The 15,670-nt window shown below is 45.9% G+C and overlaps 1 protein-coding gene across 3 annotated transcripts in view; it reads right to left on the bottom strand.

Annotated features, from left to right (window-relative positions):
• SGPP2 (sphingosine-1-phosphate phosphatase 2) overlaps positions 1-15,670 on the bottom strand; it is a 34,485-nt gene that overhangs the window by 3,771 nt on the left and 15,044 nt on the right. For all 3 annotated transcript variants that reach the window (XR_009278111.1, XM_058843991.1, XM_058843993.1), the window contains 2 exons: positions 7,437-7,616; positions 5,190-5,279 (listed from right to left, as the gene is read on the bottom strand). Coding sequence is in view for 2 of the 3 variants with exons in the window: in XM_058843991.1 (XP_058699974.1) it covers positions 5,190-5,279; positions 7,437-7,616 (270 nt within the window). In the remaining variant the exon portion in view is untranslated. The remainder of the gene's footprint in view (positions 1-5,189; positions 5,280-7,436; positions 7,617-15,670) is intronic.

Raw genomic sequence — 15,670 nt, 5'->3', positions numbered from 1 at the left:
CAGTGAGCTGCCTTCACACAAACCCCTTCCCTCCCGTAACCCTACAAGCAGTTTCATCACATCAGTGTGATTATCCCTTATTGCTTTGCATAAAGGGGGAGATGCTCTCCTTTGTCAGAGACAGGCTCCCATCCCAGAAGCACAAGCTCCAGGGATGGAAAGTGCAGAGCTGTGGGACGTGGTGTGTGTGTCATGGTTTCTGCCAGCAGTGGAAGGGAGGCACCTCCGGGCAGGGATACAGCAAGGAGAAATTTGTTGCCCAAGTCTCTGAAATCCGGCTTTTAGTACAGTGCCTGAAGCAAGCATATAGTTAAACCCTAATTTATTAACAGAGGCAAATAAGGTGTTTTGAGAACTTGATAGTTGTCAGCCACAAAGCTGAGAAAGGTGACAGGAGGTAGCCCCTAACAAAAGCTATCTGTATGAGAGCAGCCAGGTAAAAAGCAAGAAAACAAGTTTCCCTGGGCTGCCCTTCCAGTGTCACATAGAGTCAGCAGTGTTAGTACAGCCACAAAATGCTCTGCAAAAGCTGACATTAGTCACAGACAGAAATGTCCTCTTCTAAGACTATCTTTTTCATGAGTCACAACAGCTGACTACTACCATGCATGGTCACAGTCCAAAAATTATTTATGTGAGCTCCGCTTCGAGTTAGGCAGGAATGAGTTGACTTTTTTCACAACAGAAATATTTAATGAGATTCTGGTAAATGCATTACTCCTATATGGCTGAACTTCAGCTGTTTACAACTTCCATTAGATTCACAGCACATTTGATTTTAAACAAATCAAATTTTAAACAACTCCTACAGCTATTTTGCATATTCCTAATAGAAATTTCCATTTATTCCCTCATCTGAAACATGAGGCTAGCCATGGAAATATAAAAACTTGATCACAGATGTCTAGTATGCAAAATAACATTATAGTATATACTTTTAGTTCACAGTATTTTTACTGTAGTATGTTTTGATGTCAATTCCTAGATGATACCTTTACACACAAAGCATGTTTTGGCCCAACATGAAGCAACTGACTCAATACAAAAGAGCTGGGGGCTGCTTCCAGCACTGACACTCAGAAATCACATCCCTACTCTGTACATCCATTTCCCACACAGATGTTTGTCCACCTGATATTAGAAGATAAAGTCCTCAGTACCCCTCTATGGGTAATCAAGGAGCAGAACTCAAAAGCTGTTCACATGCTTTTCTATTCCAATTAAAGAGATGCAACCAAACGTTAACATTTCCTCACAAAAGCTTTGCTCAGATTTACCCAGCTGACTCCAGAAGTTCCCAACCCAGTTGCAAACACTGATTTACAAACCTGATTAAAGTTTTCTGAATTTTGTTATCCTCCCATTCAGCCCCAGTATAGTAATGTGGCTCTTGGAAGTTTCAAGCAGGACCCAGACACTCAGCTCTGCCCCTGACCAGTGGCATTGTACCTGTGGTCTCCAAAGTGGGTGCACAAAGCAACCCATGGGGACAGGGGGGAAAACAATTTTTGCATGCTCATAAGTAAAATAAAATGCGCATTTTTAAAAAGTAGTGCTTATTTCATCATTGTCTTATATTTGTTATTTCTGTGTGTTTTATAATGTATGTATCAGTACAGTAGTACATGTATACCACTTGTAAGTAAATATATATGTATATATATGTATATGTAGGAGGCCAGTGGTTTATTCTGTTTTACCCCCATCCACCAATATATGAGCTTCTCATTTTCTCATCTTGGAAACTCCTCACTAGAAGCTGCTGGAGGGCTCAGGACATGCCATGGCTGTCTGTGGTGGCTCCCTTCAGTCCTGGTATGCATGGGCAGGTTTGATTTTTTCAAACACCCAGAGGAGGTGGGCAAGATCCAGACCAACACTTACATTTAGCAGTGCAGAATTAATGATTTCCTCCCTTGCCTGTCAAACTAAGGAGAAGATGGAAAGAGGAGGGATGGCTTTGATTTCTGCGGGAACAACTGCTTTGTGGACTCTCCCTGCTGTGTCCCCCGGAGCAGGACCTGAGTTTTTCCCTGGGCAGGAGCTGCTGTTAGCACGCCCAGGAAGCACATTCTTGCCTGTCTGCCTGTGTAAACAGATTAGCCTCTCGCCAAGCCCGCAATTATAAAGGAATTTTTAAATAAGGGCAGGCACGGATTTTGCTCAAGGTGCAGTACTACCTGTAAAATTTAAAACCTCCAGTTGCCCTGCTGGGATGCTCCAGCTCCCTCAAGACAGACAGGTCCTCCCCAGGCTCCATCTACCTCCCCTAAAACCCCTCCACAGCCACACAGCTCAGCCCTGCTCCCACACAGCCCCAAACATCTGCCCTGCTTCCCCAATTTGCCAATCCCAGCAAAAAGAACACTTTTCCTGTTCTCTCTGGTAGATGGTCACTTACTGCCTGAGTTCCCTTACATTTCATTTAGTGTTAGACACTGCTCACGCTCCTCAACTCCACTCCTAAGGACTGTACTACACAGCGTGTAAAGTACTGTAAATATGTTGTGTGTTTATCAGTTTTAAAGTATTAAAGATAATTTCAGGATTAATGGTGGTATAAAAAAAACTGAAATACAGCCCAGCAAAGAGGCAGGGTGGGAGCTTCAGAACACCCCCATCTCCCCCCCTGTAGGAGGTGTAATCAGAAATAAATGCATCAACACTAAATGGGTATATCTCAGGGGGAACAAAGCCCTTCAGGGTTTTTTGGTTATAAAAAGTGACCGTGCTGGTCAGCCCAGGTTATTACTGCTTGTAACTCAGGGCTGTTGCAGTGCCAGTGAGGTTCTCACCACATCAGCTGTGGTTCTGAAGGGAATGGCTTCAGTAGATGTGAGACAGGAAAGTTTGTTCACTGCATTGAGGGAGGGACCAAAAATTAGGCCAGTGTTTTAAGATGGAAAGCAAAACAATATTTTCTAAAATACAACTCTCAGGACAAAAAAGACAAACAACAACAATTACCAGCCATATAATCTCCAAATGCTTTTTGCTTCTCAAAAATAACCCCTAAAAAATTACAGATTCACTGCTTCAAAATGTGTCCCAATTTTTACTTTTTTTTACTTTGCCCTTTCCAGGTAACTCCAGATTCCCTCTTTACCAGGTCCTCAGACTCCATAACTTAAAAGACCTATAAGAAAGGACCCTGTGTTTTCCCTGTTTTTCCACACACACGGGACACTGATGTTGAGGTGGTGGAGATGGGTGGCTGTAACTAAATTACCTGTCAGCAGTGCCAGTGCATTGCTGCCACCCCATTCTCTGGCTGGGTGATGCTCTCCTGTTAACAACAGCCCAGGCCATGGGTATTTGCTCCCTTTTCCCTGAGCATAGTATTCATTCTGGTACAGCTGGAAGGATACAGATAGCTCCCATACCAGCTGACTGCCTCTCCAGGAGGTCTTTAATTGTAATATCTCTTCTAATAACATCACTCCACTTTCTGATACCACTCCTCATTCAAAGCAGGGCCAGCAGTGCTGAAATACAAACAGATTTGTAGAGCTGAGATGACAGAAGGTGAGATTCTGCAATGGAGCTACAGGAAAGCACAATGCAACTTGTCACTCTTCCTCTGGTTCTTCAAACAGGAAAAATTCAGTTACACCAAGTCCATGGATATTTGTTGCCCATTCCTTTGCTTTACTAAAATGCTAGGGCCACTTAAAACATTATTGTCTCCTTTCTATTAAGGCCTCAGTTAAAAACCCAGAGGCTCTTTCAGCTGATGGCTTGGCTGGGCACTGCTGTGCCTCAGCCCTGTGGCATCACAGCTCAGGGCAGGAGCTGTCCCACCAAGGATCAGAAACAGCTCTGAACTGCACTTCTTTCCCAAAGAACCATCACTGCAGGTGGGACAGCAGAGCCAGTCACTGTGGGTGTCAGGCTGCTGCAAAGAGAGGGGTTGCATGTGGAGGCTGGGATCACTGGGCCTTTCCCCAGCTCCATCCCCACCACGGAACACACAGGATAAAGAACTCAGCCAAGTACATTTGCCCTTTTGAAAGGCAGCATTGCTCACACTTCAGCTAAGAAGCCTTTTTTTTAAATTTTATTTTTATTTTACAGCCCTTTTTTATCATGTCAAAAGCACAAAGGACTTTTTCTTCTTTACCCTAAAATCCATCTAAATTTAGAGGGGTCTTTCATTATGATGGGCCCCCAAGAGAAGTATGCAAAGAATTTTTACTGATTGACTTAAGGTCAGTAGCCCAGGAAGGGTGTCTGCAGCTTCGATGTAAGATATTGTTTTGATCCACTGGGCCTGAAAGTAAGGTCAAGCTATATTTTATAGCTACCCCTTATCTCATGAGGGCTCCCTTTCTTGCAGTCATCAAGCCTCATTACAAACATAATTAGTATTTAGCAGAAAATATTCAATTATTTATGCATGTGCAACCAACAACCCATATCAAACTCCTGTGAGGAAATAGCCAGAAGTTTTAATCTGTATTTGGGAAGCTGAACTGCCTCTTTGACCACTATATCTAACAGATCAATAAAGTTTCCTCTTGTCAGGAAAGAACCAGCTATCACAGGCATGCTGAAATTTGTTCCTAAAGCAGCACTGATGTCTCTAAGCAACTGTGCCCAGCAAGTCTGTCATATAAAGCGGCAGATATTTTATAATTATTTTCAAACAAAGCATTTGCGCATCTCAGTCCCTTAAGAATTCATTTCCTTCCAGCTGAAAACAAGAAACGTGTCGTTTTTGAGGGCCTTGACAAGGGCGCTGCTGTCGCCAGGCCCTCCAGGGCAGCGCGCTCGGCAGGCTTTGGTGACTCAGGGAGCCGCAATTCCTGCCGGCACTCCCGGCTCCCCAGCCCGGACTGCCCGCTGCAAACAGCGATACTATTGCACAAAGGCCTCGGCTAGGGAGCAGCGGCAGTTGCCCAAGAGCATTCCTGACAATTAAAATTTCAAAATGGAGAACTCCAGTTGAGATGCCACCCTGACCTCACCCGGCTCCTCACCTGCACTGAGGCCTCCCCGCCCCATAAATCTCTCCCCTGCGGACTCGCATTGCAATGGCCCCAGGGTTTCCTCACAGCTCCTTTGATTCACAGCCCGAAATGCAGTGGCACAACCCGTCTGCTCCTGCGGTGGCATGGCCAAGGCAGGTCATGCATCGCTTGAAGAGTGGGAGATGCTGTAGGAAAGCCGAGCTGGAGGCACATCCTTACCAGGAGTGTGTGCATCCCGGTGTAGAGCCTGCTCAGACACACCAACGTCGAGAACACAAACGCTGCTACCAGGCCGAGCTCGAATGGATACTGTGAAAAGGGGAAAAAAAATATTAAATACATCCATTAAACCAAGCAGCTGGACTGACATAAGGATCTTGTGCTGGAGGAGGCTCCTGAGCTGTACTTTCCCCAAGAGATTAATGTGACCTGAGACAAGGCCTCCCCTCAATCAACACACAACCCTGCTAGAAGGTCATTTCAGTACCTGTGCTGCCTGCTCCTGGAAGGTCTGGTCTCACTGTAGAGACGTCTGGGGAATAGATGGTATTTGCAGAAATGTTCCCTACAATATCTATCTGCAAAACCTGTGTTAGTGCTAAAGACCTTAAGGAAAAAGGCGTAGCATGTTGTACAAGCCATGCCTGAGGTAGCACTGCAGTCTCAGCTCAGCCAAGAGGATTGTGACAGCTGCAGAATCTGACCAGAAGTGTGATCAATAGTCCTCGAGCGATGGGCTGAGTGGGGAGAATCAATGTCTGGGCTGAAACCACAATCCAGCTATTAGAGCAGTCAGGACTGCTCTTCCCCGTGACACTTAAAGCTTCTTATGAAGCTGTTTTTGCTTAATATCCTCTCTGAGTAGCCTAAAAACATGGAAAGAAGCATTTAAATAAATCAACATTTAAAAATGAAAAAACCCACACTTGGTAAAGAATAAGCTTAACATATTAGCCCTTAATCTACTCATTCAAACCCTGAAACTGAGTAGGTTGCTGGGCTCCTTTAAGTCCATAAGGGAGATTTTTCTGTAAAAAATAAACCAACCCAAAATATAAATAAATGCAATTTATTCATCCAATTTGACACGAAGTCTCCGTCTTCCGCCAGAGGCTGACGATTGACCAGGGTGGCCACAGGTCAGCACAAAAATGCTTCTGTGGAAAATCTAAGCATAACAGCTCACTTCTGACTCTTTCCCCTGGCATACTCCAGCCCCCTGAGCAGAGAGCTCAGTCCCAGCTGCAGATGTCACTCCCTGACCATCAAACACTATTTTTCCTCATTTCTCTAAGCCTTTGGAGCATTTACACCCACTTGACTCCTCCCTCAGCAGGCAGCCTGGGAGCTAGTCCAGATCAGTAATTGATGATTAGGGCATCTTGAGAAGATAGTAGCATAATGTACTGGGAGATTTTTTCCATCTTAATAGAGGCAATTAAACCATTTAATTATTTGACAGCAGCTTTATTGTTTCATGGCAGTTTCCAAGAAGCACAGGACAGCCTGTGGAGAGCTGCGTGTCTCACTGGTCACTTGTGGATTGAGGAGAAGGTGTGGCTGACCAGGTCTTCTTGTCAGCTCTGACACATGGGATGGATCTGGCCTTGCAGGCCTGACAAATATTCCCCTCTTATGGTTCCCTGTCCCCATCCCACTGTCAAGCTGCTCTGACCAGTTAACACACACAGGGAGCAGGAACCCTCTTGGTTACATGGTTTTATCCCTTGAGAGGGCTGAGAAACATTCTTAAATACAATGCAGCCAGCAAGTTACTGCTAGAGTGCTGGAAACACAGGCTTGGATTCATTAAACAGAATGAAAATAATCATCATAGAGAAATGAGTTTCCAGGAAATAAACCTTTTAGAAAGATGATGAGGAAAAATGATGAGACTTCCCCAAGCAGTCTGCACCTCCAGTGCAGTGAAGTTGCTGTTACTCATCTGACAAGCAGACTTTCCAATCATGTTGTGTGCTGCTAGTTAACACAGGTTAGAGCCAGGGATTTCCAAGGATTCTTTTCCTTTCATACATAAACCACATGGCACGGAGCTCCTTTGCTTTCCCTGGGAGCCAGCATGCCCCGATGTGCAGCACTGACTTGGTGGGCATGGGGTGAGCACAAAATGCTGGCAACCAGGCACCTTCCCTCCATGGCCAACATGTGCAAAAACACAGTGAAGCCACCAAACCACAGCAGGGCAGTGCAGCCTGCCAGCAGCTCTGAGAGGAGTCCAGGCAAAAAAAGGACATTTCCACTAAATTTCTTCTTGTGTCTATTATTGGCCAGCTACAGGTAAGCACAGGGAAGAATACACATGTGAAAATGTGTGAAAATAAATAAATAATTCCTCTGGAAATAGCAACATCTTTGGGTTTGCAAGATTTATGTGGCAGACACAGGCTTTTCTTTTTTTAATGTATTTTCTTTTTCTTCTTGTTGTTTTCTTTTTGTACCCCCTACCTTGTACTGGTTCATGGTGGCAATGAAAAAGGAGAAGGAGATGGCTGTAGCTGCCATGGCGTGGGTGGATGGCATCCCATACTCTGCATTCGTCCTCATCTCCAGCTTCACGACAGGTGGTGACAGGGGCCGAGGCCACTTCAGGATGTCCTTGGAGACCTGGCCTATGTACATCACTATCTGGGGACAGGAAAGGCCACAGGGTTGTCAGCACAGGCAATCCCCATGCAGCCCACCCAAGAACCACTTGTGCTTTTTCCTGCAGAATCCACCCCTCCAAGTGCAGAATTTATTCCCTGAATTATTAAATGGGTTTCCATTAGCTCAGCCAGCAAAGGAAGTGGCGGTTTTGCTGCACAGTGTGGTAACCTGAGGAGAAGTGGGACCAAAAGCAGGGTTGGCTGATGAGATTCAGCAATACAGGACAGTGTGAGACTGACAGCTGGCTCCCACCCCATGCCAGAGAAGTTTAAATTTCCTCACTATCCCTTACAATCCCTCTCCTGCAAAGCAAACAGCCATAAGAGAAATTTTTCCACCCCCACTTTCTAATCACTGCCTTACACCAGCAGCAGCTCCCCCATTCCCAGCAGCTCCCACTCCACCCGGTGCTGCAGAAACCCTGCTGGGACACTCCACCCCTGTGGTTATTAAATGACAGCCTCAGCATCCTCACAGGGAGAAAACTGGACAAGCAACACGAGGTACCAGTTCTCCTGCCTAACTCCCCAGTAAAAGGCTTTTATTCCCTGCCTGGGACACCAGAGGTTTAAGTGGGGGCTGCATTAATTAGCTCCTGAGCACAGTAACACAGCACTTTTAGGGGACTTGTCACACTCTCAGGTCAGCAAGGGAAGCAGAGGCAAGAGGCAATGCTGTCCAGTATCCCTGAGAGGTGCTGCCCATCCAGCCATGCTCAGGGCATGCTTGGCTCCTTAGCGCCCTCTTCCCAAAGGCAGCAGGCTCTCAGCATCCACACTGAGGGCATCTGAAAAAAGTTAACCAGGCTGTCCCTGTAGGATCTATTTGCTTTCTGTTGTAGTCCTCCTCCCCTTAGATAATGTAGCCACATATAGGCGGAGAAGGCTCTTTAAAACAAAGCTAAGCAACCCTTTTTTTTAAAATACAAAAATCAGGTCAATTGGTGTCTACCATGAAAGCTCAGTTGCTGTGTGAGACAGCTCGTTCTTCTGCTTCTCGTGCTTCCACCAGCTAAGGAGGGGGCTTAGAATAACATCCTTCCCTTGCTACTGGTGCTGGCCATATGCTGGAACAGCAACACAATCACCCACTGCCACATTCGTCACCAGGCACATTGCATCCCTCTCCACCATCAGCCATTTAAAAAATGGTTTCACATGAAGAGAAAGATGGCAGGATTCAAGATTCACAAGTCAGGACCAGGAAAAAGCCAGTCACATTCCTTCATCCATCTCTCTACAGCAAAGCACATGGCAGGGAGCGTTAGACTTACAGCCAGCACCAGGGCCTGGAAAAGTGACTGCTGGCATCTTTGCAGCTTTTATCCCTCATCATGTGAATCACGTTAATGCCTTATTATCAGCAGCAAGTGGGACACACCTGGCTGCTCCTACAGACACACACAGCACGGGGAAGACAGTGAATACCCTGCCCCAGACTGTTCACAGTAAACAAAGACTCAAGGAACAAATGTCTTTTAAAAACCTACTGTGTGGGTTTATTTAGTTAATGCCATCAGTTTCCAAATGGATGCAGGCACATGTTTGGAAGTTAATTAAATTCCAGGGTTGAAAGAAAAATTACTCTCTCATGCAGAACATAAAACATTGAGGCTGCCATTTGTGATACCATCTGAGAGGCAAGGTAGGATGAGCCAGTTTATCAGCAGTCCTCTATAATAATGACTTCCACTTGTGGAAGTATTATTAGCACTAGAACGTAAGAGCATTGCAGAAAAGGAAATGAGTCATCTCAAAAATGAAGGCTATGCTAGGACTCCTGTGATGGTGAAAAACAGACTGAATGCTGGAGGTGGGATGGGTAAGTGAAAATACCAGGCATCCTCACAACACCCTCCCCTTCCTGGCATCCCAGATTAAATTCTGACCCTTCTACTTTTTAGAAGCACATTGTATAGACGGTAAGGAGAGGTGAGGTGACCTTCATAAAGCATCCAGAATATGCTCAGACTGAGCACTGATCTCTGAAGCACCAGACCTTTAGCTTATCTGGGTACCATGCATGTGGCTTTACACATATTATTCTGAATTATGAGGCAGAAGCAGCACTTGTGGGTGGGGCAAAACACCCCCCAGCAGCTGAACTGGCAGGCTTCCCGAGAGAATGATGGCAGGGGCACATTGCTAAAGGCCACCCCACACAGGTGGTGCTCTGTGTCACCTGCACTGTGGGGGCTGGGGGTGCTGCAGGGGCTGGGGGTGCTGCAGGGGTGCTGCAGGGGCTGCAGGGGTGCTGCAGGGGTGCTGCAGGGGTGCTGCAGGGGTGCTGCAGGGGTGCTGCAGGGGTGCTGCAGGGGTGCTGCAGGGGTGCTGCAGGGGTGCTGCAGGGGCTGGGCACTGCCCAGAATCCACACTGGCTCTTTGCTCCCAGCACAGCAAAGCAAACAGCGCTTCTGGCAGAGCTGCCTGCCCCGGGCAGTGCGGTGCCCTCCTTGGGGACAGCCCTGTGCCACAGGGCAGGACAGGAGCAGCACTAGCGGGACCCATCCAGCAGTGCTCACCCCCACCTTTCTCTCACACACATCCATGATTTCCCAATGCAATGAAAATGACTTTGAGTTCTTTCAAGTTAAATCCTGCAACAAATGTAAGCAGCAATAAAACAAACAAGCAAACAAACAAAGAACAAAACCCCCCAAAACTGTAAGCAACTTAAAACCCAAGACCTTCCTCAAACTCTGCTGCCTACCACTACAGCTTGGCTGGGCTGTGCTGAGGGCAATAGGCAATAACAACCCTTTACAGTAAGACAGGATTCCAGGTGAAGGAAAGGCAAGGCTTTATTGCCACTTTGGGTGAATAGCATTACATTTTACTACACAACGGCAATTGGCAGTTGCTATAGCAGCAAGACAGCCTCTAGTCTTTTTCTGAGAGCTTCCTCTTAATTTGCTCTGAGTCATATATATGGTCTATCTCCAAAAATACTTCTTCACCTGAGCCTTTGCATGAGGATAAACAAGACAAATCTGTCTTTGTATTTTAACAGAGCTTACTTTAGTGAACAACTACAGAACCAAATCTGAGGCATTAGCATCCACACAGGTGTGGGTACCTATTCATTTGTTCCAACATCTGCGGGAGGTCCCTCTGGAGTGAGGGGCTGCTCCCCTCCTTCTGAGCAAGAGTGCCATGAAGTGACCTGTTTCCCTGACATCCGTACAGCTGGTGTGTAAGTCCACCATCTAAGAGACAACACCTGCAGGTGTTGTCTGGAATTTGCAATGCTTTCCCCTCACTCCTCACATGCATCACTCCCATGACAGGAAGCAAGAACTCTGGCAGCAGATTTACCACCATGGTGCAGACACACATGGAACAGACAGACCCCACTAAGCCAGTTCCCTGTGCAGAGAGGGTTCCTTGTGCATTTCTCTGTGGCAGCACTGCCACAGAGTGCAATTTCTGCTGTGGAATATTCCTATGGCAGCTGCCCAGACACTGAGCCTGGCAAGACTGAGGAAACGTGCTCAGTGCTGCAGGTGTGCTGTGTGTGGACATCTTCCTTCATCCCTGCCTTGCTAGAACCTCTGCACAGGATGGACACACCTGACCCTCCCACTGGCATACGAAGGTCAGGAGGAGCAGTTCTTTTTGTATTCTGTAATATTTCAGCTAACACAGGGGAACCATCTTATATTTGTTTTCAACTTCTGATTTTGCAGCTGTCCTTATCTTCATTATTGATCTATTATAAGAACAAGACAAAACTCCAGAGAAGATGTGGTCAGATAACATTGGCAATTTCTTCCCTGAGACTCACAGTGTGGCAGCCTGACTTTGAATCTGCTGGTTTAGCTCCAAAATAGAAACTCTATAACCTGCCTCTAGAAACCCTGACCTGCAGTAGTATATGTCATCTTCTCAGAAACAAAATTTACAGTTTGAAAATGATGTTACTTTGGGTTTCTTTCACAAGCACTGTGCACTGACAGGAGCAACCAAGCATATTGAAGAAAAAAAAGAAGGATGCACTATTAATGAACATTTGCAGATCAGTCAAGCAGAAGTAAGGACTGTATGCAGTTGCTGAGGCAGGCCTGACTTTGATTTGCCATACAGAAATTAAGCCAAGCACCCAGCCTGCACTGCTCTATTCTCGGCATCCCACAAGTTAAGTGGCCAGATAAGGACTGCAGCAGATAGTAGCTGTGACTGTGTCCCCCAAGCATCACTCCTTTCAGAGTGAAAGAAGAACAGGGCAAGGAAAAGCATGTTCCTGTGGAGGTACTCCTCCTACCCCCAAGTCAATGTCAAGAAGTAAGGCTTGGCTTCAGGAAAGCACACCATGAAAGTCACTGAGCAGCACTGTTGGCCTCTTGCCCTGGCAGCAGCCCAGGTGAGGAAGCCCTGCGAAGCAGGGGAGCCCCAGCCTGGGCCCCTGAGCCATCCTCATCCTCCCCCATCCCCTCCTGAAGCACTGGGCTGCTCCCCATGTGCCAGCACCAGCAGCAGGGCTGGGATCCTCCTCCAGGCACACACACCTTGTGGGAGAGGGTAGCTGGCTCTCCTAGAGCTCCAGGACCTGCCATTTCCACATTGGCTATTGTTTCCCAGGAAATACATCAGCCTTGTGCTGGCTGCACAGGAACTTTTCACATTTACCAAGGGTTTGGCCAGGGTCAATGGCACATTCAAGGTTGCAGTCAGCTGGTGGGATGCTCAAACCCTTGGGCTGTCCCAGCCACCATGAGAGCAGCAAATCCAACAGGCAGATCTCCAGCCCACCACAAGCAGCACAGCATTCACATCACAGCAAAGGGCAACAGGAGGCATGGGGACAGGGAAGACACAGCAAGGGCAGCTTCCCAAAAAAGGGTTTTTTTAAAAATATATACATATATATATATAAAATGTATATATCCCTATAATTATTCATATATATAATTTATATATAATTATAAGTATATATTATTCATATATATATATATCTGTATAAGGAAGGAGGACTTTGTCTCAATTCAGGCTTCAGAAACACAAAACCAGAACAAAATTAGTAGAACCTTGAGCCTCCAGAAACACAACCAGCCAGTACCCTAACACATTACTGTGTTTTTAAAAGAAGCCTTTAGACAAAATATATAAAGTAGTTGACTATCTTATAATGGGCTTCGAGAAGGAAATTTGGGTCCAGACTCCTAGTAGCAGGGAAAAGTTTTGCCACATTGATCTGGTTTGTCATCTAGCATCTAAAACTGGCAGTCTGTTACACCTAGAAGTTCTACTGAAATACAAAAGGTTTCCAGTCTAAACTTCACCTTAAATGATTCACAGCTCATCTCAGTTATGAAAGCCTCATTGGCACTTTTTCTTCAAGGGTGGAGTACAGCTACCAGCTCTTGCAAAATTCCTTTTCAATCAACACTTTATCAGCTTGCACACACCATTTGTTTTTGTATTCTGACATGTAGTTACTTATGTGCCTGAATACAGTTTTACATGTTCTTGTGCAGTGCAATATTTGGTGCTTTGAAGAGCTTGGCTTTCAAGTGACTGTGTTTGTCAGCAGTTCCAGGCTTGTTTCGGTGAAGTGTTGCAAAGGCACTAAAATTAACAAACACATAAGAATTGTTAAACCCAAGGTTTTCTTCCAAGTGTGTTTTCAATCAGTGCACAGCAATATCAGTGGCATCACAATTGCAGGTAAAGTGCTGCTGACCAGGAAACTCCTGGTTACCCTGAGAGGGAGTTCAGAGCTCCTCACTGCTGAATAACTAAGTGCTGACAGCCTTTAGAAAACTGTTCCTCTGAAAAGCAAGATGGAAAGCTAAACTGCTATGGGTTCAGACCCAGTAGCTTCTCAGACTTGCTGAAGATGTCCCCACTCAGTGCTGCTCAGGGAGTCCTGAGGGGCACACACAGCCTGGCATCACCCAACACCCAAACTCTGCCTTCCTTCAGAGGTGCCACCTACCCCTGAGTCAGCAGCTTATCACTGTCACATGCCAGAAGCTTCCACACCTGCCCCAACAAAGTCCATGCTGGCCAGCTCTTATTTACATTGCATGAATTAAAGTTTTATAGGCTCTAAAGAGGCGTGGCCTGAGGAAAAATACCCAGAAAAAGATAATTCCAGGCATGCTGAATAGCAAACTGAAACAGTAAGTGTTTTTTTCCAGGTCTCTGCCTTTGAGATTCCACACCAAAATAAAGATTTCACACCTGAAGCAGTGGAAAAAGAAAAAACAAACAGAAACAAAGTGAGCTTTCACCTCTTGAGCTGAGACGTGCAGTAAATTGAAAGTACATTTGGGGACTGTGTGAAGCTATTTTTCATCTCTGCACTTCCTGGCTGAAATTGCAAGAGTCACAGGCATCAAAACCTGTGCAGTTTCAAGAGTGTTTACTTCAAACTGCTGGAGAGGAGAAGCAAAGACAACAGGGTACCTTCATTACTGACTTAGCACCTTGCTCAGAGGTTTCATACAGTCATTTCCTCCATCTCCTCTGTTATGTCCACGAAGGTAAAGGTAAAGCCCACATAAATACTCTGAATCCTCAGAGACAAGGCCCCATGGAAGCACAACATGCTGCTTTAAGCTGCCAAAGCATCAGGATGCAACAACAGTCGGCATTTCCTACAGCCATCCACCTGAACAGAAAAACACAAGTAGCTGCATCTGGGGACCCAGGGCTGGGCAAGACATTCCAGGGTTCCAAGTCCACTCCTCTGCTGCTCCTGAAATAAACTCTAGATTTTTTCTTTCTGCCCTTCACTCTTATAGAGTTATTTCACAACCTTTGGCTTCAACTGAAATTATTTATGACTGCCTTATGCATGTTTCTTCTTGTGACTGTAGTTTTATTTTAAGAAGCTCCTTCCTTCCCATGGTTTTTGCAGCCAGCCCCATTCTCTCTCCAACTTCATTTTGTTAGGGATTTATCTAAGCTTTTGGTCTCTGCTCAGAAAATAGTCTGTTCTTTAATCATCCCTGGCCCTGCTCCAATTTGAAATTTTCTTTCTCAAATGGGGGTGACTGGCTCTGCATAAACTATTACAGATAAGATGGCAGGAAGTTTTTATCAACAGCATTAATGCTGCTTTAATTTTTAAGGGAAGAAACTCCCCTGATTCATCCTGGGACACCAACATTGTCATTTCCAACTCACAGCAGAAACTTTCAGGTTTGAGTGGGAAGCAGCACAAAAAGTACCACTCTCAGCACCACTTCTGCTTCTCCAGAGCCACTTGTCCTGGCCAGTGGTTTCATCATCATCCCTGACAGCCAGATTCCCAACATACCTGTGTGCTCTGCCCCAGGCTCTTCAAAAAGTCATTGTTGGTCCACTCTTTCTCCCTGCTGAAGAGCTTCACTAATAACCTCTCCTCATCCTGAGCATCCCCTTTAAAGGGGAGCTACTCCTCCTTTTCCCTTGAGGCTCTCCCTTTGATACCAGTTCCTTTCCCCAGATGGATAAGAGCCTTCTGCAGAATATGCCTGGGTCCTGCAACTATCCCTTCATGTTCTTCCCAGCCCTCCACTCACAGCTGTTGTCAGAGACTGTCAGGCTGCCTGGATTTTTTCTGTCATCTAACACAGTTCTTCTTAGCCATGCATCCTCATCATCATCATCATTATGCATTCAGAAGCATTTCTTCACACCTCCATCACCAAAACCCTCCAATTTAGTTAAAAGCACAGCTTTGTCCCACTGAGACCTTGGTGTTTCCCTTGCATCTGAGCCAAATGTCACATCCATGACCAAGGCATTTGATGCCAGGCTGGACAGGGCTTGGAGCAACCTGGTCTAGAGGAAAGTGTCCCTGCCCATGGCAGAGGGGATGGGAGTAGGTGGTTTTTAAGGTCCCTTCCCACCCAAGCCATTCTATGATTTCATGACTCTGTTAGACAGACCAACACCAGCACTGTGAGTGCCAGTCCCTGCTCACCAGTAAGACACCCTCCCAGCTGAGCATGCCACAACATTAACACATGGCCTGCACAGACATTTTTAGCCATTTCACAATTACATGTAATTAATGTTTTAAAAATACAGATTGTTACAAGCCTA

Source organism: Poecile atricapillus, chromosome 8, assembly GCF_030490865.1.
Source record: "Poecile atricapillus isolate bPoeAtr1 chromosome 8, bPoeAtr1.hap1, whole genome shotgun sequence".
Classification (NCBI taxonomy): Eukaryota; Metazoa; Chordata; class Aves; order Passeriformes; family Paridae; genus Poecile; species Poecile atricapillus.
The sequence above is the reverse complement of the archived record's forward strand: the minus strand, read 5'-3'. Positions and strand labels throughout refer to the sequence as shown.